This window comes from Osmia bicornis, chromosome 13 (genome assembly GCF_907164935.1).
Source record: "Osmia bicornis bicornis chromosome 13, iOsmBic2.1, whole genome shotgun sequence".
Taxonomy (NCBI): Eukaryota; Metazoa; Arthropoda; class Insecta; order Hymenoptera; family Megachilidae; genus Osmia; species Osmia bicornis.
The window spans coordinates 6,857,763-6,881,122 of record NC_060228.1 but is presented as its reverse complement, the minus strand read 5'-3'; the positions used below and the strand labels follow the sequence as shown (position 1 = coordinate 6,881,122).

Here is a 23,360-nt window from a genome sequence, read left to right as displayed (position 1 = left end):
TCATCTCTGTTTAGAACGTAATTCGCCTCCTAATGACGCGATCTGATCGATCGACCATCCTCGAACGGCTAAGATCTCGGTTGCAGCCTCGATTTCGTTGCGAAACGGGGCAAGTTTGTTAACACGTAGTGAGATACTGGCAAATTGATCGTTAAAAGTTGTTGAATAACTTGTTTAGTTACTTATTTTTTTACCGGATGTATTAATTTGACATTTTGATCGATGGTTATACGGATATCTTAAGAAAGTTATTCACTGTGAAAATTGTAGATCAGTTGAAGAATTCTTTACCATTTTGCGATCTACTGTGTCGTTTTTGAGATACAAGCGATTAATGATCGTACGTTTCATTTCCTGGTCGAATACGTTTAACAGTAGATCAAGCAATTTTGTCGAAACGTTTTGAAGGATTTTAGAGAGAGTCAAAATGCATTCAGATTAGAATTTGAAGGGTAAAGTTTTTGATAGATTCATCTTAGAGAAAGTAAACGTCGATCTCAGGGAAGAATCTCCATATTGATGAGTTCATCGAAAGTGGTCCCGGGTTATATGTAAATCAATTTACGTCACGTGGCCAGTGTTATGCAAATAAAGTACAAATCGCGTAGTTTAGTTCCGTGATTATCGCGGGAACCGTGATTACGAAAGGAATCGTCCGTTACCATTAACAGCACAGGACTTTTATAGAGAAAGTACCGTTACTCACCATACGACGTCATAATTCTAATAAAATATAGTGACTAATGTGACAGAGGTAGGAGCCAGGTATACCGGACTTCATTAAAATTCAAACCTAACCGAGCCTGTGTTTTGATCATCCTCTCTAACTTAATTAACGAGCATCCGGATGTTAATTCAGCAACGCCTACGAATCTTCGTTCTGCACGCTATCACTATAAACTAGAAGAATATTTTGCCTTTTTAAACTTCATCTATGTCAGAGAAATTTAAGAGTATCTCAACGTTAATAAAAATTAATAATAGAAATCAAATAAATTTGAAAAACATTTGTCATTCTATGTATCACGTATAGCAAGTGTCCGATAGACTTTCTAAAGGATAAAAGATCACGTTGAACCAAATTGAATATGTAAATACCTTATTCCTCGTATAATGCATCGTTGAAAAATTCCAAATGAAAAGTACGAAGGAGAACAGTGCTGGAATTTCTAACAACTAATTTATCAAAGGTACAATCTGATAAAGGGGGTCGTTTCTCATTTTTTCCTCGAAGCACGTCACGTGGAGATCCCTGGCAGAAGCAACAAATTAATGTGTGTCCTACTAGCCAGTAACCCAATTCTTCGTCCCGTATGAAATTACATACATTTTCCTAGACCGGTATCAATATTTCAATTTCATAATCATATTCTAACAGTAAAATGTAAATTCAAAAATTTTTCTATCGTCCTTTCAATTTCTTCATAAGAAGTGATTGAAGGTAGATAGATGGTCGTGGATCGATCTATGGTGTCGGGTTGAGATCATAGATCCGAGATCTGGTTCAGAAAATCTGGGTCGACGTTGCTTGCGCAAGTCGCGATGGAGGCCACTCGAAGTTTCAACGTGGTATATCCACGATCGCGTATTCACGGTGGCTCGCGATGGAACAAACGGAGACAGAGATGAATGGACGTCTTTGGTTAAGGAAATAAAAAGGAACAACTGTCACCGGTGCCGCGAAGCTGCACGAAATTTCGGGTGAAAGCTGATAAGGGATAAAGTAACGGGTTGAGAGAAATGTATCGATGCCTCGGTTTCGCGAACGGCTTCCAAGAAAAAGTCGTACAAAGAGTTCCTTTTATGCCGCTGTTTCTCCTGGACAAAGATCCTTCGAGGTGATCCCCTGTTTTAAAGATACGCGTGTGTATAGTGTAGGACGTCGTGTTGGAGCAATTGGCAGAATTGAAATTTTAATGAAACTCTATTAATGAGTTGCCAAAAGGGTTCATTTAAGCGAAGAAAATATTTTAAAAATTTTATTGAACTTCAACTAAGAGGAATCTCTTATTTTTGTTACAGATTACAAATTTCCAATAGATGTTTCCAGCGTAACCAATGATCACCCCTTCCTCGAAGCTGATTCCCTGCAGAGTCTATTCAGAAGATTGCACGCCCTTAACCGGTGTGCTAATATGAAAATTGACACTCATCACACTCACAGTACCAGTCACAACAAAAGCGTAAGTAAATTCCATTTTTTCTTCAAATAATTAGTATTATCTTCCAACCCTTTGAGAAATTAATTATTTTTCTCTTAATTTAGTGATGATTTTTATCACTCTACCTTCAAATTGAATTGGTTATTGAAGTGATAAATACCATATCATGGTTAAACTATTCCGTTGTCGCTTGTTCGTTAATTTCCTGTTTGCTTCATTCTTTTATTCGCTCGAAGGACAGAAAACACTAAACCTACGCGTTTTCTGTATTAAATATAGCAAAAACACGCGATGGGATTAAGAATAAAAATTCATTTCTGACGTCATCTACACTCAAGGAGATAGCCTTGAGGGGCCAATTCATTTTGGACGTAGATCAGTGAAAAAAGTATTAAGTTTCAACCTAGTTAATCTGTTCAGAACATGAACACGTCGGAAAGATGATGGGAGTCCCATTAAAAGGAAAGTTACAAAAGATTTAATAACAGAATCTTATAAATCACTAATGTGCTTATTATTATTCTTTTAAGCCGCTTAAATTTTTTCAAAAAATAATTGCATCAGAAAGGATCTTTCTTCATCCCTGAATCCTTTTACGGCGGTCGGATTCCGAGTACTTTTCGGAACTCGTTGCTCGTTTTCAAGTACGACCCTTTTCAAGTCGCATCGGAGATCCAAAAGAGGATCTCAAAAGACGGAAATACCGGTGTAGATCCGAAATCACAGGGTGGCGACGAGGTATGGGGCTCGCCGCGACAAGGGACCACCTCTACCTAAACACTTCTTAGAATCCCACGGTTTACGTGCACGCTCCTTTCAAGGATCACGTACCTTCGAGAACTTCCGCGGTTCGCCGAGATTATCTGTTTGAACGCGGCTCCGTTCTTCGAGTTTTCGGAAACCAGACACTTTGCTCGACTTCCGAAAGGATTCGTCATTCTTTCCTCGCCAGAGTGTAATCTCCAGATTTTTCAAGGACCACGAGGAATGTCAAATATTTGACAGTGATTAAAAGGTGAAAAGGTTCTCCTTAACCTTTATATAGAATTTCCTCGGTGGTGATGAAGTAATCTGAAGCATTGCTTCATTTAACGTGTCCAGTGTAATTTAGTCATTTCGATCGTGTAGTTCGGCCTAATAGCTTGAAAGGTTACGGTAGATAAAATTGATCCTTTGTGACTTTAAATCCCATCAATCAATGAACCTTTTACTCAGGTGCCTGTTCCAATACACTTTCTCTTTTTGACTGTTAGTAGATATCCGATCGTGTTCTAGTGCTCATAAATAATACAATTCATCTTTTGCGTAATGACGTGTCGATTGATTCGAACGCAAGGTGAAAGGATAATTGAATTCATCTCGGACAGAGAAAAATTAAGAGCTAAATAATATTATCGAGGCGATAAGTGATATTCGTGTATTAGAAGAATAATATAAAATCTAACAAAATGAAGATCAAGAAGAATCTATTGAATTCTGAATTGAATTGAAAGATTATCTATCGTTTCAGGGTTAATAATGAAAGTCTTAGAAAGTCTATCAAGCTTGAAATGAAATTATAACATTCTACTCTCGGTAAGCTTTGTTTTCGTCGTCAGATTATTTCGTGAAAAAAGTACCGACGTCATCTCAGACGTCAGTCGGACGATCCGTCAGGTTTTCATAAATCTGCTCACATTTACGCAACGTCGTCGACTCTAATTCCTTCTTCAACATTTTCCCGCGAGCCGAGTAAAATTCCAGCTTCGTTGAAACGGTCTTTCGTCATTTGTTCGTCGGCGTTCCATCGAACGACCGAAGGCATATCGTGGCTTTCGTTATCTCGAATCTCTTTCCAAGGCAACTAATTGCAGGCTCGAGCCATCGGAATTCAACGAGTTATGACACGTATCCCAACGCGTATGGTCATTGTTATGCACGACCCTCTGTTGTCTCTTGCGCTATTCTTACGATTTGCTTGAGGACGAATCTACCGATGGAATAACAACTAACGATCCTCACGTGACCGGGATAAGAGTGTAGTTAATTATCGTGAGAGGTGATGCCAGGCATGGTGAAACTGTCTCCCTATGTTGACCATGGAATAGAAGTTCACTTTTGTTGATACTTTCTTGAAAAACCTCTTTTTTATTCAACGAAAGTGTGTTCGTAAATTTTCATTTAAAAAAAAAATCATCTGTTATATAATGGGGGCGGAAGAACAATCGAAGAAATTGAATTAAAAAAGCCAATTCTTTTATTTAACTTTCGACGAGGGGCACTTTCTTGCTCGCATTGTTTAATGAGACTTCATTGTGGAGGGCATGCATGGCGCTGGCACGAAACTCGTAAAGATCAATCTGTAAGAATTGTCGGTGACTTATTATTTATGGCCGAGCAGGAAGCGTTCCAAAATTGCACAATGAGCATCGGTGACAACGTGGTCGGCTCGCAAATCACGGTTAAAAGCGTTCCCGTGGCGAGCTTGAATCAATTATACGCCCATTCCAAGCCCGTCGATTAAGATCGCGAGGATCAATTCGTGCGATCAGAAGAGAGAAATTACTCGGATCCATTCACGCGACCCCCGTAACAATCGCACAAAGGGAGAGGAACGCAGCTACGATTGAATTCATCGCGACCGATCGTGATTGCTGCTTTTTTATTCGCCCCGACAGAGGATATCGATCTGCGTAATCTTGATCCTCGTGACGGTGCAAAGCAATAGATCGATCCATTCTCCGCTGAGATCTTGGTAAATTGTTTTCACTGCTGATTTTCAGACGCTCAAAATGATAGTCACTCGATAACTCAGCGTAATTGCATGATTAATCAAAATAAGTAGGTGTGCACCATTTCCTGCAAAAACACTTTTGGTAAAAGAAACACTTTTGGTGAAAGGGCATTTCTTGTACCACGTTTAGAAATCATGGAGTCTCTCAAAGGCTTGACAGCTCGGGACTCCAGAAATCTTTATTCTACCTTTTCAACAAGAAATAAAATACGTTTTATGGGATTCAAGCCAAGATGATTTCAATCGAACCCATAAAAATCATTGGCGAACGTGTCGCGAAACTGCTCGCAATATTGTATCATTTCGTATGCCAAGCGGTTTAATGCCATAAACGCTGCGAACGTGCTTTCTCTCCATCTAGGGAGGCACGCTCGAAAAATGTCCCCGCGTGTACAGGAGCGCTTTTTTTTCTCCTCTCCTTTCTACGTCGTCCACGCTTTACACAAGCCCGCGACATTTTCTATTTATTAAATACAGGAGAACGCATAACGCAGCGTCCACTCGTTTCCGGTGAGAGCCCCGACACTTGTTGCAGCTGCGCTCGCGTGTCTACGCACGTGTGAGCTGGAGCTAATAGCGAGTAAACGCTCGCCCGTGGACCGTTTATGGGCATGAAAGTCCTCGATCACCGCGAACGCGACGATCTATCGATCTTACCGAGACTTTGAGGAAGAAAATCTTTATTACCTGCCTCGGGTATCTAGCCTTTTTTAAATGTTGAAGGAAGTAACCGACTGCTGCTTCGTGTTTGTTCTTACAGCTGCCTCTTTGTGCGATCAGGGGACTAGACTAAAGAGATTGTATTCTTGGAGGAAATTTAAAATTATCAGATTATGAGAAGTTTCCGAATATAATTTGTTTCATAAGTATCCCAGATCCACGGTTCCTTTCTTGGAATTAAAAAATATTAAACAACTTTCTAAGATTAATAACGGACCCGAGATATATCTAGGGCATAAAAAGCCGAAACTCGAGGCGGAACAGAGCAGAATTCCATCAGAATCAATCTCAGCCGTGTAATTAAAAGTTAGCCTTAATTCGTAGAATAATTTTCTGAATGAATCGCAGTTCACCACGGTCATCAATCTTTTTAATATTTTCTAAGAACAAGTTTTTCTTCATCTTCTCAGAATTAGAATCCTGATCACGTTATCATTGACAGATCTCCCAAGAGTTTCTTCAAATTTTATTTTTCATCGAATCGTGGACAGTGTTACGTGCCAGGAGTGTTCAGCATCAACTAATCATCCACTTTCGTAAGAAACGCTCGTTTCGCAGAACGTTTCACGAGAGAGAATCATCAGTGCCAGAGGCTGGTTCCTTTTTTGCTTTCTCAAGGTTTTCGATTCGATGAAGAATCGTTTCACACGTGCACACTTCTGGTCGGCTTTCACTCGATAGGGCTTTCCTCGATCAAGAGTGCAAGGTCGAGACTCGCGTTTCGATTGTCAAAATTAATAGGCGCGGGAAGGATGGAGAAAGTTAGAGATCGGGGATGTTCTCGACTACTTCCGGGAATAGTTCGGATCATCCGCGGTGAAGATAAAAGAGAAAGGATTTGGAAATTAATATTTATGTTGCAACGCTCGGGTGGAGGTGTGTCCGTGCATAATTATGATTTATTCTAGTATGGCACAGTAATTATGAAAATTATACCTTGTAAATTGATAATGAGGATTGTAACTTCTTTGAAATACTATGTAGTACACTCGGGATTGAATTAGGTTTCTTCAGAGAAAATTAATATCGTAAAAAATTTTCGGAATTCTTGCTTCCTCTATATTAACATTTCTTCTAGAAAACCCTGATTTGTAATCACACAAATAAAACTTAGAAATTAAAGAGGCGAAAATTCAAACAATCGTTTCGAGAAACTTTCGAAATTGGCAAGCATCGATGAGAGGTGCGATTAAAAGAAAGTTCTTCCTTTCGATTCGTTCCAAGGATTGATCCCCGTGTATCATCGAACGAATCTGACCGCCATGAATCACGATAACGCGACTTAACACACTGTGAAATTTTGTTTCGAGGAGAGGACCCAATAAATTAAGTCCCTTTCGCGAGGATCTCATCTGACCCACAAAAAAGCATGTAAAGAGCGTTCCCTTTCAAATTTTATCAGAAAATCGGCGTCTACTTACCTGCCTCCTCGTTTGGGTCACAAATTTGTCCTCGCACACAGGTGAATAGACGTCGAATTCGAGACTTTCGCCGTCAGAAAGTGCACCTTTCGTTCACAATTTCATCCCTGCGATCCTTAAAGACTGCTCGATTGCAAATTGGAACGAATCGAACTTGTCAATGATAATTAGTGAAAATCGAACAGGAAACGATGACTCGATTCGTGGACGCGTTATCGATTTAACGCATTGCGTGTCCCACTTTTGATCCCCTCTCGAAAGTAATTTAACGGACTATGCGACTTCTGGAAACACATAAGTGGACCGCAAGGTACATATTGTACGTTCGAAACCTTTAACCCTGCACTTTCCTTCGCCTCCTTTCGCAGGTGGACGGAAGAAATTCGGTTAATTTCGAGTAAACTGAAAGAGAACATTCGGAACATCCTGTTTTTTTGGAACGGCATTTTTAATATCCTTTTGAACGACAGGTGCGAGGTGCTATTTACTCAAGCTCTTCTCAAGCAACGAAAATGATAATTTCAGTGAATATAATTATTGAATCAATATCCATCAAGATATTACCTGAGGGTGTATTCTATCACATTTTTCACTAAATCCATCACAATTAGTATTTTTGCAATGTCATGAAAGATATTGATTGATAAGATGTTTTAGATATTAATAACATCCATTAATTGATGAATATTTTGTGAAGGTTTCTGAATTTTTGAGTTTGTTAAGTACGAAATATGTTATAAAATTAACGAATGAAGACATTAATAAAAGCTGTTCGATAGTAAAAGTACTCGCGATGAATGTGCAAAAGAGCAAATAACAATTAAGACGAGAAAGCATCGTGGACGTTTTATTGCTTTCATTCAGCGCACGTAACGCAATAATATGTTCATAAACCTATTCGCTGTTAAACCCCGTGGAAAAATTCAATTTCACTTTTCAGTGTCTGCAAAGTGGCGAATGCTCGCCGATCTCTCGATACCCAATTAAGAAAACCAGTTCTAATCGCAGCATTCCTTTAAAATCAACTTACTCAATCATATCCAATTAACAAAACTGCAGGATATGCAGGAAGATCGTGGAATAATATCAATTCCCATGTTTCATAATCCACGCCATTCGTATTTACAAAAAAGTTCTTATTTCTGTTTTAATACCACTGATATAATACGTGGAATAATATCCAATGTTCATATTGCATAATCCATGATATCGGTGTTTAAAAATGTTCATTCTTTTCAGTACTGTACTTAATGAAGTATAGTTTCCTACATTCGAATTAAGTATAAACGCATCTTCATTTTTCGTAATCCTTGAATGGTGGAGTTAGGTCTTTGAGGGTTGTATAATGATAATTGATAATAATATCAATGAATTTTATTTACTCCAAATACAACAGGTTTTTAGTTCCAAACATCTTTCGTACATTTCTTCTATTACAAATCCATCCCTAATTTGTATAATTTAAAAATATAATTTCGTGAGGTTGATTCTATGGCTTTGCAAAGGGTTAATTCTCGAGCTTCGGCGACGGTGGTGATTACACGCGTACACCCTCGCCGGTCACGAGGAAAATGACGAGTAGAAAGAAGAGGAGGCCACGCGAAACGGTGACAGTCTTGCTGTTTGTGTCGTCGCCACGTAAAAGCTGGAAACTGGTTCGGTACACGCGAGCCCCTGTTGAAAGTCATGACTGGCAGACTGCGCGGCACGGCTGCCAGTTGCACCTGCACCAGCCGCGTTCGATTCGATTGCGCAAATGCACGCCTGCTGCATACTAGAATACCATGAAATTTTCTCTGCTTACGCGGCTCTTCGCCATGAAAACACGCGTTCCTCGCGTTTTTTTTTTTTACGCTTCTAGGGAGGATACAATCATTGTACAAGTGGTTGCAATTGGTGATTTTTTTATTTTCGATGGGAATTTTACAGCGTAGTTATTTCTGCCTTTAATATTCATATGTATGTAAATTTTTATTACATGCTTGCTATTTTTATAAATGTATACACTTTGCATCGCTCCTGGTAGCGAAAGGGTTGAATTTGTGATGCTGGTCGAAGATGGCGCTTCTTCTACTCTGTTTCAAAAGGGACGTTAATTTTTCACGAAATTTGTATGCAAGGTGTTTGTAAGACTCCATTAATCCACGTCGTCGCTAAAGGATTGATACTTAATCAACGTGGTACTTTAAAGTAACTACTAACCGGACACCTTCTTCTCTGACCTGATGAATATTCATCGATAATTTGTCGCCGGGAAAAAATCTGAACGTTTCTGATCGAAGCTTCCCTCATATTTTAAAGCTGTTCTCGTTTATTTGTTCCGCTGCTTGATAGGGTATTATTTCCGCTCTAGTTAATGCGAACAAAGTATAGGGGTCTGCGCATCTGCTTCCTCGTTCGCAGCGGAAGGAGCTTTGCAGAATGAACGCAACACCGGAAATGTTAAAAATTTCCGTCGCTTTTAGTTAAAGCTCGTACAAGCGGATTCTGTTCATTTATCTTCTTCTCCCGATTTATCTAAGAAAAATGGTACACAATTTTATTGTCGTTTCGAAGTTAATAACTTTGTTAATGCTATTTATTTTATCCCAGAAATTATGCTCTACTTGCAGCATTTACTGCATTTTATCACGCTCCAATTCGCATAAATATGATCGATATGCTTCATTAATATCATTTCATATCTATCGCGAAAAATGAATTAAACAGTGTCCGTTTGTAAATGTTAAAAAATACATATCGCACTTGTTCCGCAAGCAAACTTGAGACATAGCCCTCTGTTGTACCGTTATCAAGGTTCTCCTATTCGAAACTCCATGAAACAGGTAGAATATTTCCGCTAAAAATTCATGTCACGTTCCAATTCACATACCGAGGTCTACACCTACGTATACAGTCAGTCTGAAAATTCGAAGAAAAGTAGATTATTCATTGGTACGCCTAATTTCCTCGAATTTCGGTGGCGCAAAATCCATCAAGGGAAAAAGTTCCTTCGGTCGGGACAATCAGTGGAACAGGCGCTGCGAATTTATTGCAAAATAATGCGGTTTTTGCGATCCACGGACGATTTATTTGTACGATCGAGGTTCACGCGTCACAGAACCGTCGTCCCAAGCCGTACTCGGAGAAAAAGTACTTGAAGCCGGCAGGCGGATACTGGTATCACCGGCGGAGAACGCTCGAAACGGGCCACGGGACAGTCGCGTTCGTTCGCGCGAATTTATGGCAACCGGTTTACCCGATTGACGAAGGAATGTCGGCTGCCGTTGCGCTTGTCAACCTGTGCCGAGAACCGCCTCGTTTCTCCTTCGTCCGCTCCTCCTGGACAACGAGCTTTCGTCCCCGACAATCGGCACCGCTTTTGTCGATCCTCCTGAAATTATGCTTCCCCGCGAATCGTCCCGATTAATCCCCCTCCTCCTGTCGAATTCGAAGGGTAACGGCCCTTCAAGCTGATTTATTTCATTCGATCCCTTCATGTCCGGCTTTTTCTTCTTCTTGATGATCTTTAGAGGTACTTTATATCCCCATTTTCCTTAGGGAAGTCTATCACGCTTCTGTTCAATTTTCAAAATAAGAAATGGGGTAATTGTAAAATCATTTTTTAAAAAGAAACGGTATAGTCAAACTTTTGAATTCAAAGCAACGTCGAGCAAAATGAGTTTGCAATGACTCACCCCCTGCGGAATCTCTGAATTCTTAGAACGCGAAAACGCATGGAATGACGTGTAAGCAAATGACTAGAATATAAACACGTGTGACTAAAGAGTAACCATTTCTGAAATGAATTCAAAGTGAAAGAGATGGATAAATATACAGACACTTGAATAAAGTTCAACAATTGTAATAATTATTGCTGCAAGAATTCTTAGGTAAAAAGCTGGAGAATAGAGAAAGTGTATTTTAGAAATTTTCTATAAGGTGAACAGAATTCATATGTTTGATGGAACGCTTTTTTGGTAAACATCTTTCAGTGTTAAAAAGAGTTCAGAGAAATTTCGTTTTGAATGGAGTTCATTCTCTGGCACAGGTGTCTATGAGGAACAGTGGTCTGCTTTTTGGAAAGTGGAAGAGCGTAGTCTCGGTTCGCATGTTTCACAGGGACAATCAGTGAAGCTTTCTCTCCAAAGAAAGAAATCAAACAGACAACATTTCTCAAACTGAAATACCTTTGATACAATGTTGAAAGACGATTATCCTCGGTAACAGAGGTGACAAAAGAAAATCCTCAAATTCTTAACAAAAAAACTCGTAGCCATTCTATCGTGCACCATCAAGAGTACAATTTTACTAGGTACAGTAAGACGTTAAAATAAGGTCGAAGAGTATCGACAGAAGCGAGTCAATTACGACGACGAGGCGGACAGGAAGCAATCTCGAGCGAACTGGCCGAGCTTTCTAATTTTATCCGTACACTCCATAGAAAATTCATCCTAGAAACGTCGGTTTCGCGCGAAAATCCATGGTAACGCGACCCGATAACAGCGAAAATTTAAATTTCTATCGGTGCTGAAGTCGCGAGGTCGCGAGAAAGCACAGGTGCGAACCCGTGCAACGGACTACTAAAAACTAGATCCATCCAGCCGCGTCCTGCAGATCGTTATAACGGTCTGGCATAGAAATGGGTGTGTAGACTCGCGCGATCGAACGACATTTATATCGCTTAATGACGGTGCATCACTTTGGTGCAAGCCCTCGGGGTTCAATTTATATCACGAGATTGCAAAGTGTCAAAAATCTTGAGTCCCATATACTCGTAACATTTTTGGACTTCCTTATCGGTTTCATCTGTAATTTGCACGGAGTCTTCGTTCGTCAACCTAATTTATCGTAAACCACCTAGATTCCTCGTTTCGCTGGACGATCAGATGCTCAGGAGCATAGGCACGCGTGCACATAAGACAAGCGCGTTCTCGCGGCCGTCATATCTCACTGCTTTATTTAGCCGCGGTGCAGTTATCAGGGACGATACGCTCGGTACGCAGGTACAGGCGGACGTTGCACGCTTCGTATTCGAACGGTGGCATGGTATCGTTAGCGTGCTCGCGGGCGAGTCGGTGTATTACCATAAATTTCCATCGGACCGTTCAGAAGCCAATTAGCGTAAGTCACAGCGAGATGAAGACCGCGATACGCGTTGCTTTTACTTAAATCAACCCGACCGCGGAGAGAGAACCGTTCGCTCCAGCCACCGTTTTAATACCGTGCAATCGCAGCGGCGTGCACGCCGGTTAAAGAATGCCGCTCGGATAAGCTCGCCACGATATTTTCGCGAAATTAAGTTGAACCTGTTATATCGTTCGACCATTTGACACTTACAACTGCTACACGATATATTTTCTTGCTCGCGTTTCACGTCCGATCTCTTTATCGCGATTTCTTTACGTCATCGTGACTGGGTTCTTAGACGCAATTGTTCACGATTCTATTGATTATTTAATATGACAAATTCCGATAGATTTCAATAGATATACCTGATTTTTGGATTCGGTCGTACAGGTGCTACTTCATCCCGGTTATCTTTTTCGCTATCGCGATTCTCGTGTACCGTGCCGTGTCGCGATAACGGAGTCGTCGTTTCGTCGAGAAGCGAGGATCATTATCGACCGGCAAGCGTAGCACGCGTTTAAGTAACTCCGCCGCGACGATTTTCGTCCGATCGAGGTTAACCCGTTCACCAAGCGGAAACGTATGCTACTCGTTACGTGTCTTAAGCGGAACACGGTGGTATGCGGAAAATTCACGGCTCTATTCGTGCGATCTCGAGGCTCGATAACGTTGCGGCTGGTATTTCGAGGGAATCCGAGGAACTGAGAGGGAATTAATCGTATTCGTAGTTGAATGTTCGTTGTTCAACTTAGCCCGGTTTTATGGCAGCTCTCGTATTTTCAACGCGGCGGTTTCCCTCCCCTATGTTCGTTCGTACGAGGAAAATGAAAAGTGTTAATGAAGTGGCATGTCGAGAGATTCCGAGCTACGCCTGCTAATACCGGTGTTACGAAATGTCAACTGCTTTTGAAAGAAGGTGTGTACATAGGTACCAGTCTTTCTTCTTCGAGTGCCTTGCACTTGGAAAGGGAACATCAAAGATCTGTCTGCGTCTCGATCAATGTTATCGTGCTGATACTTTGACGGGTGTCTTGTAAAATTAAGACGTTGCTCAATAAAGGAAAGTTTATCTTGTATCGTGGCTTTTACAAGGGTTCACGTGTTCGAATTAATAGTTTGAAAATCATCGTGTACAATCAAAGGACCGCTCGATTGGAGAAATTACATTGAATTTATCTTTGAGAATCAGTGTTCGAATCTTCTCTCAGTGAATGTATTACCTTTTATTGAAATTTACCGTTATCTCTCTGTAATTGATCAGTGACATTGTTGCAGCATATAAAATTTCTCTTCAAAGTTTCTTATATCGTATTCCTTTATTCATTTCAATACAGTGGTACATATCACAAAAATAAATACATTTTTCTTAATATTTAAAGCTCGATTCCATTTCTCATTGTACAATTTATGTACAAGATAATTCTCCAATCATTCTCAAAGACGCCTCCCGATGCAAGAATCTTTCCTAACTCGTCGTGCACCGGCAGCACATAAAACTGAAAGACCTCTCAATCGAGGAAATCCCGTTTCACCTATCTCCAGAAATCGCCATTCAAGCATTCCCCGATCGAACGTCCGCCATCGTTCACGTGGACTGATTTAAAGGGAAACAACGAGCCTAGAAAGATTTCACTCCAAAACGGCGCGAATCTTGAATAATGATCCATCGATGCGTTACGAGCGATCGGCAGTAATTCTCGTTTCAAGTTCATTTACATCGGAACGAACGAAAGAGAGAAAAACGTGGACGGGTTCAGCTTTCCCTCGCGTGGATTCCGCGGCGGGACGAGACGCGTCTTTCTTCCGTTTTGGCATATCCCGGCTCTTCATGCGTGGTAAACAAGTGTCACGCATCGCCTCGAGCGGAACAACGTGCACCAAGAAATGATTTCACCGTGAGAGAGTTGCGAGAGAGCTCTCGAGAGCCGAGAAACGTGGCTGCCAGACAGCGTGGCGTCGCCTCGACCAGAGCCTTGGCATCGCGACGACGACGACGACGGCGACGTTTCTCGCGTGTACTTCTACCCGGCCAATGCCATGGAACCGGAACTCGAGACACGCTGCAAACGCCAGACAATCGAGCACGTTTCAAATTAAAATTTAACAACCATCTGTTTTTTTGAAAATTTTCCGATTTTCATTCCGTTAGGTTTAATTCACGAATAATTTATTTAACTTTCTTTCATCTAAAAACAAAACATTTGCTACGTGAAATTTCCAGACAAAATCGATTCGCTTTTAGCCGGGTCCATTTTGCTCGGTGTATAAACAAACCTTTACCGGAATTATGCATGCATGCTGTTCAATATTTGTCGAGAGCGATTCGATTACAGACAGACGCAGTCTGCCTGTCGATCATTTATTTACTCTGTTGTTCCATCCGTTCTGCTAATGGAGCGATTAAACGAAAAATCAATGCTGAAATCATGGAAAATGTATCTGTTCTTAAACGTTTCACGCTGATACAGAATTGCAACCTATATCTGACAGACATTTAAAATATTTTAAACTGTTCTGAAACAGCTTTCTTATCAAATTTTTTAATATTAAGAATCAAGGCTATAAAATTTCACTCGCACCTTTCTCAGCTGCTATCGTTAGAGGCAACAAAGTAGTCTCTAATCTTAGCTTTGATATCGCTTCGGTTAACAGAGAACGGGTGTATGGTAGATAGGAAAGCATAGGTTTCTATTTTCGGCGAATGAAACAGGCCAGATACCGGGAGTGGCAGGGAATTTTGCATTAACGCGTATAACCGTCGAAATTAGCAAACTCATTCGATGGTATCGGGAAATTTGCATCCCGATATGGCCGATCGGTGCTCGCCTCGAAGTTGTTCGTTCGCTTGTGATCGAACGGACGATTAACGTAAAAGCATCTGCTATTTACGAGGAGCGAACAAGCCGCCGGAGGACAGATGGAAATCGACGTGAAACGATCAGAGAGAGAGAGGGATGGTAAAAAGAGCTGAACCGTCGATCAAGTCGGAGATCTAGATCTCGTAAATGAGGATTTACTTCGCAAGAAGTAAAGAGACTCGCGTGTTCATTAACGGAGTAGCAACGAAAGCTCTTGCGAATCAATGACTATAGAGAATCCTTTCCTATCTCCTCTTCCGACGTCTTCATTTCCTGATTCCACTTCCAATTCTCAGAACACGTTCTTGCATTTGACTTGTGGAATTGAAGTTCCATTAGATGAATATTGCAGGAGATAAATTGTACTTTGAAATATAATTTTATTTTTATTTTGTATAACCATGATTATGGTCAGATATAGGATGTGGTTTCTATGAATTTATGTGCGGGGCTTTAGTGGATCACCATGGTAAATGATTTTAGGCAAAATTTGAATATTCGATTATGAGAACGAGGAGATTAACGTTATTTAATAACCGAGTTAATGCCGCTAAAGCCGGTCAATCGAGTGCCGTTAATCGACCAATCAATAGCTGGTTCTTGACAGCGGGATTTATCACTTGTAAAAGTTTCATGATCGACGTGCGGTGGGTTCTCATTAGTTGCAGAAAACCGTGTCGACTGATGGTGTTCCTATGGTATTTATTAATAACGGTTTACCATCATTTATTGGTATTTTTTCAAAATATCGCGTTTAAAAAATATACAGCAATTCAAGGAAAAATTGTTGAAACATTCCTTATAAAAATTTAAAGCAAATATCACAGATAAATCGGCTTTAGATAAGCCTGTGTTCGCCACGCAGATGCAAGCATCCTGGCTTTCGATTTTTTTGTTTTATTTTTTATTCAATACACGAACGTAGGCGAAGCTTGTCAGATACTTTGTCCAAGAGTGGAAACAACGCGACAGCCAGTCTGTATAATGAATGATATCCTTCAGTCCGAGTGGAATTCACGTCTCGTAAAAGTGTTCTCAGATTGACGCAACAGCCGCTGGTAGAGCGAGAATGGTACCGGATGTTCGAGAAGTAGGCGAGGACAACTATACCGTGGCAACAATTAATGACACCGGATTAAGTGGTTTCTGACATGGTACAAAGGCTTCTGTTCTGACACCATTTCTATTTGATGCGAATTTTTCTTTGTCAATTATTTTTACTTGACCGAAATTCATGTTCCAATTTGATAGTTTGCTCTATTTTCTGGCTGAGTAGAACTCCACGTTGTCTATTTCAATGTCTGATTTCAATCTAAAGAAATTTTTTTAGTTCTCTTATCTAACCTAATTGAAGGTATCTCATTAATAGCTAATTATTTAAAATATATGAGGGTTGAAACATCGATTTCACTTTTAACAAAAATGATATTTGGACGTATCTAGGTGAAGGTTTCGCCTCGTTTCCCCTTGTACCATCAGTTACATGACACCCTGTACTTTAAACACCATCCGTGAGAACAGTCTTTATCTACCACACAGCACAGTTTACAGAAAGCACTAGCCACGTTCGAGAACCTATTTTAAATCGAGTATTGCAAAAGAGTGTGTCCCTTTCCCTTCATCGCCAAACAAACATAACAACCTAGAAACACTTTTTGTCTGGGAGGTGTACACGGAAGCGTTACGAAACGTCCTCGGTTATCGGTTGAGCGACGCAAGCTCGAGGCGTCGAAACACACGCGTGTCGAAACCACCCGTAAAGAATACTAATCGAAAAAGAAGAATCAAATTTTTCGAAACGATGAAAAGTCTGGACAGGAATCTATGGTCGAAAAAAGAAGGTCGTGGCTGGAAATGCAAGGAGGAAGATCTGGTCCGCGAGCGGTTAATTGCGGCACGACCGATCGTTTCGTCCCCGTGAATCGGTTCGAGCGGAAAAAGGGGAAAGAGAAGGCACCGTACGATTCCCGGAGGCTCGTTACTGAATCACGATTGTCAATGAAGAAATCTGCGGTCTGGCGAGCTGATCGACCGCGATGGAAATCCATGGAATGTCGATCTTCCTCCTCTATTTCTTTCGCTGCTCGCTCGTGGTATTTCTCCTGTACAAACGATACCATACTTTCGAGCCAAGGGAATTTCAACCGGCAGAGAATCGATGAGGCTCGTGAGAAGCGTACGCCGTTTTTGTTCTCACAATTCGTTCAGCCTCTGCTCTTGTTTCCCTCCGCGACGCCGAGAGGACAACGCAAACGCACGAATTCGCTCGAGCGATCCTCCACCTTCGGATGATGCATCGCTCGAACCACGCGATTTAAAATGCTGATACACCTTTCAACCCTGTCCGGTTCCTTCGAGAAGCGGCTGGAATCGAGCTGGAAAAAACGCGATTCACTTTAATACATGTTTTATCCGACCACGTTGAACGTACAAGGTTCCTCGAACAAAGATCGGAGTAAATGTATTTTTCAACATGATTTCTTGGTACAATTTTAAAGATTCAATAAGTCTTTCGTTTCAGCAGGTTACCGTTGTAGTCAGAAATGAATGATGTAGCGCTAATTTTAAGAGTCAAGGCTCTCACCTTCTTTTCAACCTTAACATCTTTTCTTTTTTATAAATTCAGAAATTTTCAAAGTCTATTCAAAGAAATTTAAATCAATAACACCTTCTAAATTAACTCTCTCAAAGAGTTAATTCTCAAATGAAAATGTTTAACGAAGACCAGACACGTCCACGATGTTCTTGGTTGAAATTCGTTCTCCTTTCGCCAACGATCTCGTATTCCTGTTGCTTCTTAGTAAAGCCAACGAAAGTGACATATAAGCGAGCTAGAAACGAGAAGCGGAGGGCAAGGTTTTGTACGTTTTTCCTCGGTCAGAAATATATTCTCGGTTCAAAGGGAACGATCCGTTGGTCCGGCGTGGCAATTACAGGGAGCCACGGGATCGGGAACGAAGGCAAGAGGCGACGTTTAATTGAAACTTGACGCGGGAGGGCTCGTCGCACGACTGATTCGTCCTGGGTTCTTTTAACCCAACCAGCTACGCAATCTGGGTCATTGTACCGCCGTTGCACTCTAAATTCGGAGTGCAACGGACGCGTGCACGCGGATAAAAGCCGCGTGCAAGCTCGTCGCTCTATTTGCGAACTCGAAGAGCAAAGGTTTCGGGTGTCGAAACCGTGACGATGGCGCATAGAAGTATCGGAGAAATTCATTTTCCCTTTTCCAATTTTCCTACAAGCATACTTCGTTTTATTGCGTTTCACAGATATTGCATTTTTTGCAAATTGAAAATTTGCGACAACCCCACATGTAAAGAATCTCTCAGTGCAATTTTCGATAGTAAAATATTTTTTAATCAAGGATCTTGAATATATTTCCTAGTATTGTAGAGTTTCATCAAATTTTAAGTGGGTCACTTAGTCTACATTCTCTGTTAATGGAGGTGCTTTTTGTTTGCAGAGGAACTTTGATGTTCCTAGAGTTTAATTTGAATTCTCTGTTGACTTTTCGTTGTTTCTATGCTTAGTTTCAGGAATAAGGGAATTGGAATGTGTATTTAGTTCAAGTACATATCGTACAATTTTGTCTAACTGAAAATATCTCTGCATGGAGTGCCTCAATAAAGTTCATCTATTTATCCACCCACCCAATATACGTGTATTTGCAAAAATAAATGAGTCCATCGAAAATTCAGCGATTCGCTATTAATTAGATTTCGAATCACCGGTGGTCAGAAATATACGACCGGCCCAGATACGTTCCTCGCTGTTGGGCGCGCGTAAGCGGCAGTTAAAAATGAAGAATAAACTAACATTCGCTTTAAGACCGCGCAGAATAAATAGTAGAAGCCCATAAAACTCGCGCGAAACACTGTTCGTTTTACGAGTCCATTCCTGAGACCATTGTCACGCATAAAACATCAGGGTTTGTTCAACCTGCCTAGACGGAAGTGACGTGGTGGCCAACGTGGGGCGACACGGCTCGTTGAACCGCGCGCGGAAATAACTCACGTACGAGAATCGTCACGTCCCGTGGTAACACGTTGGAACGGAAATGCAGATACGTACGAGGAGTATAAGTGGTGGATCGCCGATAATCGCACGTGAAACACGCGTTCTCCATTCGACTGTCCTTGGGATAAGGTTCACTTCGGAACGCGCCATGCAACGAGGTGTACACACTCGTGACACATGTGTATGGATTATTACTGCTGTAAAAGCTTTTTTATCATTTAATTCGAGGAACGTTTGAGTATTCTTCAACAACTTCTTTTCAAAAAATGAAAATGAAATGGTGTTCAAATAAAGATTACAATCGCCTCCAGTAACAAAGAAGTTTATAGACTTCCTGAATCTAAAAACAATCTTTAGAAATTACATCATTCTCAAGACGTCATACGTGAATTATAGTTCGCTTTTGTATAACCGATCGACTATAACCAGTCAACGTCAAGGAACACATCAAAAATCTGAAAAATCTATTCTGGTCAGGATGTCAGTTTATTCTCGACGGATATCCCATTTCTGCAATGCCGGGTATTTTTATCCGTGGCCCACATACGACCACCGTTGATTATTTCTCTTCGCGTAATGGGGGATGGCCCCACGGTTCGACTTCGTGACGTTCATCGATAACAAGGCAGGAAAGAGAGCTTTTTTGCACTACGAAGGCCGTCGTTCCACTTAGCACGTCATTTCCACCGTTTCCTTTCTTTCAATTCTACATAGAAAATTTTTCAAATCTCGTGTCATTCCCGTTTTCCTATATTCGCAAAGAAGTGGTCCCTGGTAATGGCACATTTTTACCAGCTCATAAACGCAGCTATAATTTTCCCGGTGGACAATTAACATTCCTCCGTACAGTTCATTAAGATTCCTCGGAAAGTGGAATCATGGTGTTCATCGACGATACCCATTGAAGTTGCAGAATCTTGAATTCGCCTTCATCCGCGCGCGCCTACTATCTAGCGGGACAGCATCCATTACGTCCTGTTCGCTGACTTTACCACGAAACGGCGGGAAAGAAAAAAGATTGCGGTACGAGATGGTTAGGTCGTGATGCTGGCTCGTTTCTCGGACGATGAGCGTTGCAAGAGTTCTGCCACCATGGTGCCACCGATGGAAACCGTGCGAAGCAACGCGAGGTGAAACCCGGTCCATTGTCATGTGCCGAGGATCACGTAAGGTCGCACACTCTCCTGACTCGCTCGCAAGCCCTGCCGGTGTGCCCTACGTGGAAACAACAAAGGCGTCAAGTTTCGTAACGAGCGACACAGAACGTCGTCGGAGGCTTATTGTTAGAAAACGAGAACTGCCTTTTGCCTACGGGACCGTCGCGAGAAACGACGGTCCGGTTTAGTCATCTGTGCCCGCTTGTGTTCGGCGATCTTTCTTTGAAACCTTGCGTACGATCTCCTTTTAACGATCGGCCCGCAGAGGGAAACAATAGAGGGATCGGAGGTGATTCAGGTTGAAGAAGACGGTGGAGAGAAAATAGTTGTAAAATAATTCAACTATAGTCGTGCTTATTTTTATATAGAACCTTTATTTCCCCTATTACATGACACCAATTCCATTGATTACATTAATGAAGTTGCTTGAGAACTTTGTAGGCTGCAGACATAAATTGCATAATCTTCCTCTGTTCTATTCTTCGTCTAAAGATACAAATATAAACTGGTTAATGGAGTAAATGAGAACGCGATCAGAATCTTGTCAGACTTCCTACTGCGAGTAGTTCAGGTGTGAAGTTATTTATAAATCTATTCTCCGGGTTAATTAGAAAGATCCTGAGAAGTTTCAATGAATATTGCATTAGGATAGAAAGTGGTTAAATATGGCAGAGTTCGTTATCCTGAAAAATGCATCAGTTTATACCCCAACTTTTTCTTCCCACGGGTGCCGGAAGTGAGCCATCTTCCCAAAGCTAACATACGTGTCGCCGGGGATCGCGAGAGGCCATAGGTAAAAGCAGCCTATCGCGGAACACTTTCTACAATTAATTACAACACACGATAGCGTCGTCCGCACGGTGGTCCTTAATTTGTCGCTACATCAAACGCAAATTGATTATCAACCGGTGCCACCGGTGGCCGCTAAACATTCGCTACGAGTCGTTAATCTCAGCACGAAACGTTTCTTCGTGGTCTTCGTTGTATCATGAGTCACGTCCCCTCTGAATCACGTCATTAGCTCGTTGTAATCTTTCCAGAAGGCTCCTATGACCGCGTAAAAATGAATTGCGTTTCGAGAAGCGTCCAGATTATCCGTGTAATCCGAAATTTATTAGTCTAGACGTAGACCTACCTGGCGCATTTTTGATCGCTTCTCAATAACCTTGTCGTTATTAAAAAAAAAAGAGGACCTCATACTTATGACGGTATATTTATGCAAAAGAGACGTATGATTAAGGTCGAGCCTGCTGGTAACTTTCCTTTTAGTCGAGGATACACACCTTGAAATTTACTCGTACATCAAATTATTGACTGGTTATTATCTGTTGCAGGGTGGCGGAGACGATTCGGACGAGGATAACCAGTGCGCCCTAAGCGAGAATTGGACGTTCGAGAAGAAAACCAGACGCTGGTCCCGCGTGTGCGAGGTGACGCAAGCGAACGTCGAGAGGCTGCAGACGATCGCCGGTCAGAACGTGCAATCCGAAGAGGACTCGCTGGAAGATCGGCTGGAAGCCGAGGAAGCGGAGGACACGATGTTGGACACTCTGAGATACAGCAGCTTACCACCTGGCACGCTTCCCGATGAGATCGGTCCAAGATTTCGAAGAACCGGCTCCGAGAGGCTGAGGGACGGCGCGAAAGCTTTCCTCAGGCGAGTCGAGTCGCTCAAGTCCCGACGGCGAAAGCACCAGAACCGCGACGGCATCGTCATCAGCGGTCCGCAGGTTTTGGACATGATGTCGATGCAACAGAAGATGAAGGAGTTGAACTGCGTGGACGTGTCGCCAACGGGACCAGCGCCGGTGTCCTTCAACGATATCCTCTCAGGATCGCCGCTTCACGTGCCAGGATCACCCGTAACCCTGCCAGCCTCTCCTTATCATCTTCCACCCTCGCCGCTTACGAACGCACCGAGTCCGTTCGGCGACGATTCCTCGAGTTACTGCTCGGATGGCTCGCAAGGAGGTGGGCCGACGCCTACGCCGACGCGTACGAAGATGAATCGCGCCAAAAGGTTCCTGCATCGTGGCCGAGAGGACCAGGGTGCGCTCAGCGACTCCGAGTGCCAGCCTACCAGTTGGAGGCACAGGTACTTCAGAGACGCGAACTGTAATCATGCCAAGGTGTTGGAGTACGTGACAGCCCATCCCCAAAGTCCAAAGGACTCGCCCACCAAGACCGCTTCCATAAACAGTCGAGGTGGTAGCCTGAACCTTGGCAAGGATTCGCAGAGGTATAGGGACAAGTTGACGCAGAGTCAGGAGAGGTACAAGGAGGACAAGGTAGCCGCGTTGAAGAGGGAGGACAAGATGCACAAGAGTTTCAGGCATCGCGACGACTCGTACAGAGACGGCAAACCCTTGTCCAAAGAGGTGGCAGTCTACAGAGAAAAGTCCAGGTCGAGGAGTTCCGAACTGGCTGGAAGTCAGGAGAGTAGTTCCACGGTGGCCAGCCGTGATTCGGACCAGGAAGAGGATTCCCCGAGACACAAAGGTACCGTTGTCAGGTGGCACAGCTTTCAGAGAGGATCTCTGTATCCTGAACCCTTGGATCCTCTTTGTCCACGAGCAATGGCCTCCATGTCCTGCGGGCAACTCTTAGTCCTGAGGAAATTGGCGTTGCTGAAGTTGACCGCCTCCATGGAACGATACTGTCCGACTCACCGTACGGGATGGAACTGGGAGTTACCGAAATTCATCAGGAAGATAAAGACTCCTGATTACAAAGACAAAACGGTGTTCGGTGTGCCGTTGCTGTTGTCCCTGCAGCGAACCGGACAGGCCTTACCAAAGTGTATTCAAATCGCTCTAAGATGGCTGAGAGCTAACGCCCTCGATCAGGTTGGGATATTCAGGAAGAGCGGGGTCAGGTCGAGGATACAGAAGCTGAAGATGATGACGGAGACACTTGGGGACAATATCAGTTTCGATGGCCAGCAAGCGTTTGATGTAGCTGACCTGGTGAAACAGTACTTCAGGGAGCTACCGGAAGCTCTGTTGACGAACAAGCTGTCCGAGACGTTCATAGCCATTTTCCAACGTAAGTACAAGATTCGGTTATGCAAACTTCCACGTAGAGAGTATCAATGATTTGCCGATGATTTTCATTCATAACTCGATCGGAGATAATTGTAG

At 42.3% G+C, this 23,360-nt stretch overlaps 1 protein-coding gene across 4 annotated transcripts in view; it reads left to right on the top strand.

Moving 5' to 3' along the window:
• LOC114878620 (rho GTPase-activating protein 7) overlaps positions 1-23,360 on the top strand; it is a 214,236-nt gene that overhangs the window by 187,378 nt on the left and 3,498 nt on the right. For all 4 annotated transcript variants that reach the window (XM_029192637.2, XM_029192639.2, XM_029192636.2 and 1 more), the window contains 2 exons: positions 2,023-2,183; positions 21,555-23,265. In XM_029192637.2, the coding sequence (XP_029048470.1) occupies positions 2,023-2,183; positions 21,555-23,265 (1,872 nt within the window). The remainder of the gene's footprint in view (positions 1-2,022; positions 2,184-21,554; positions 23,266-23,360) is intronic.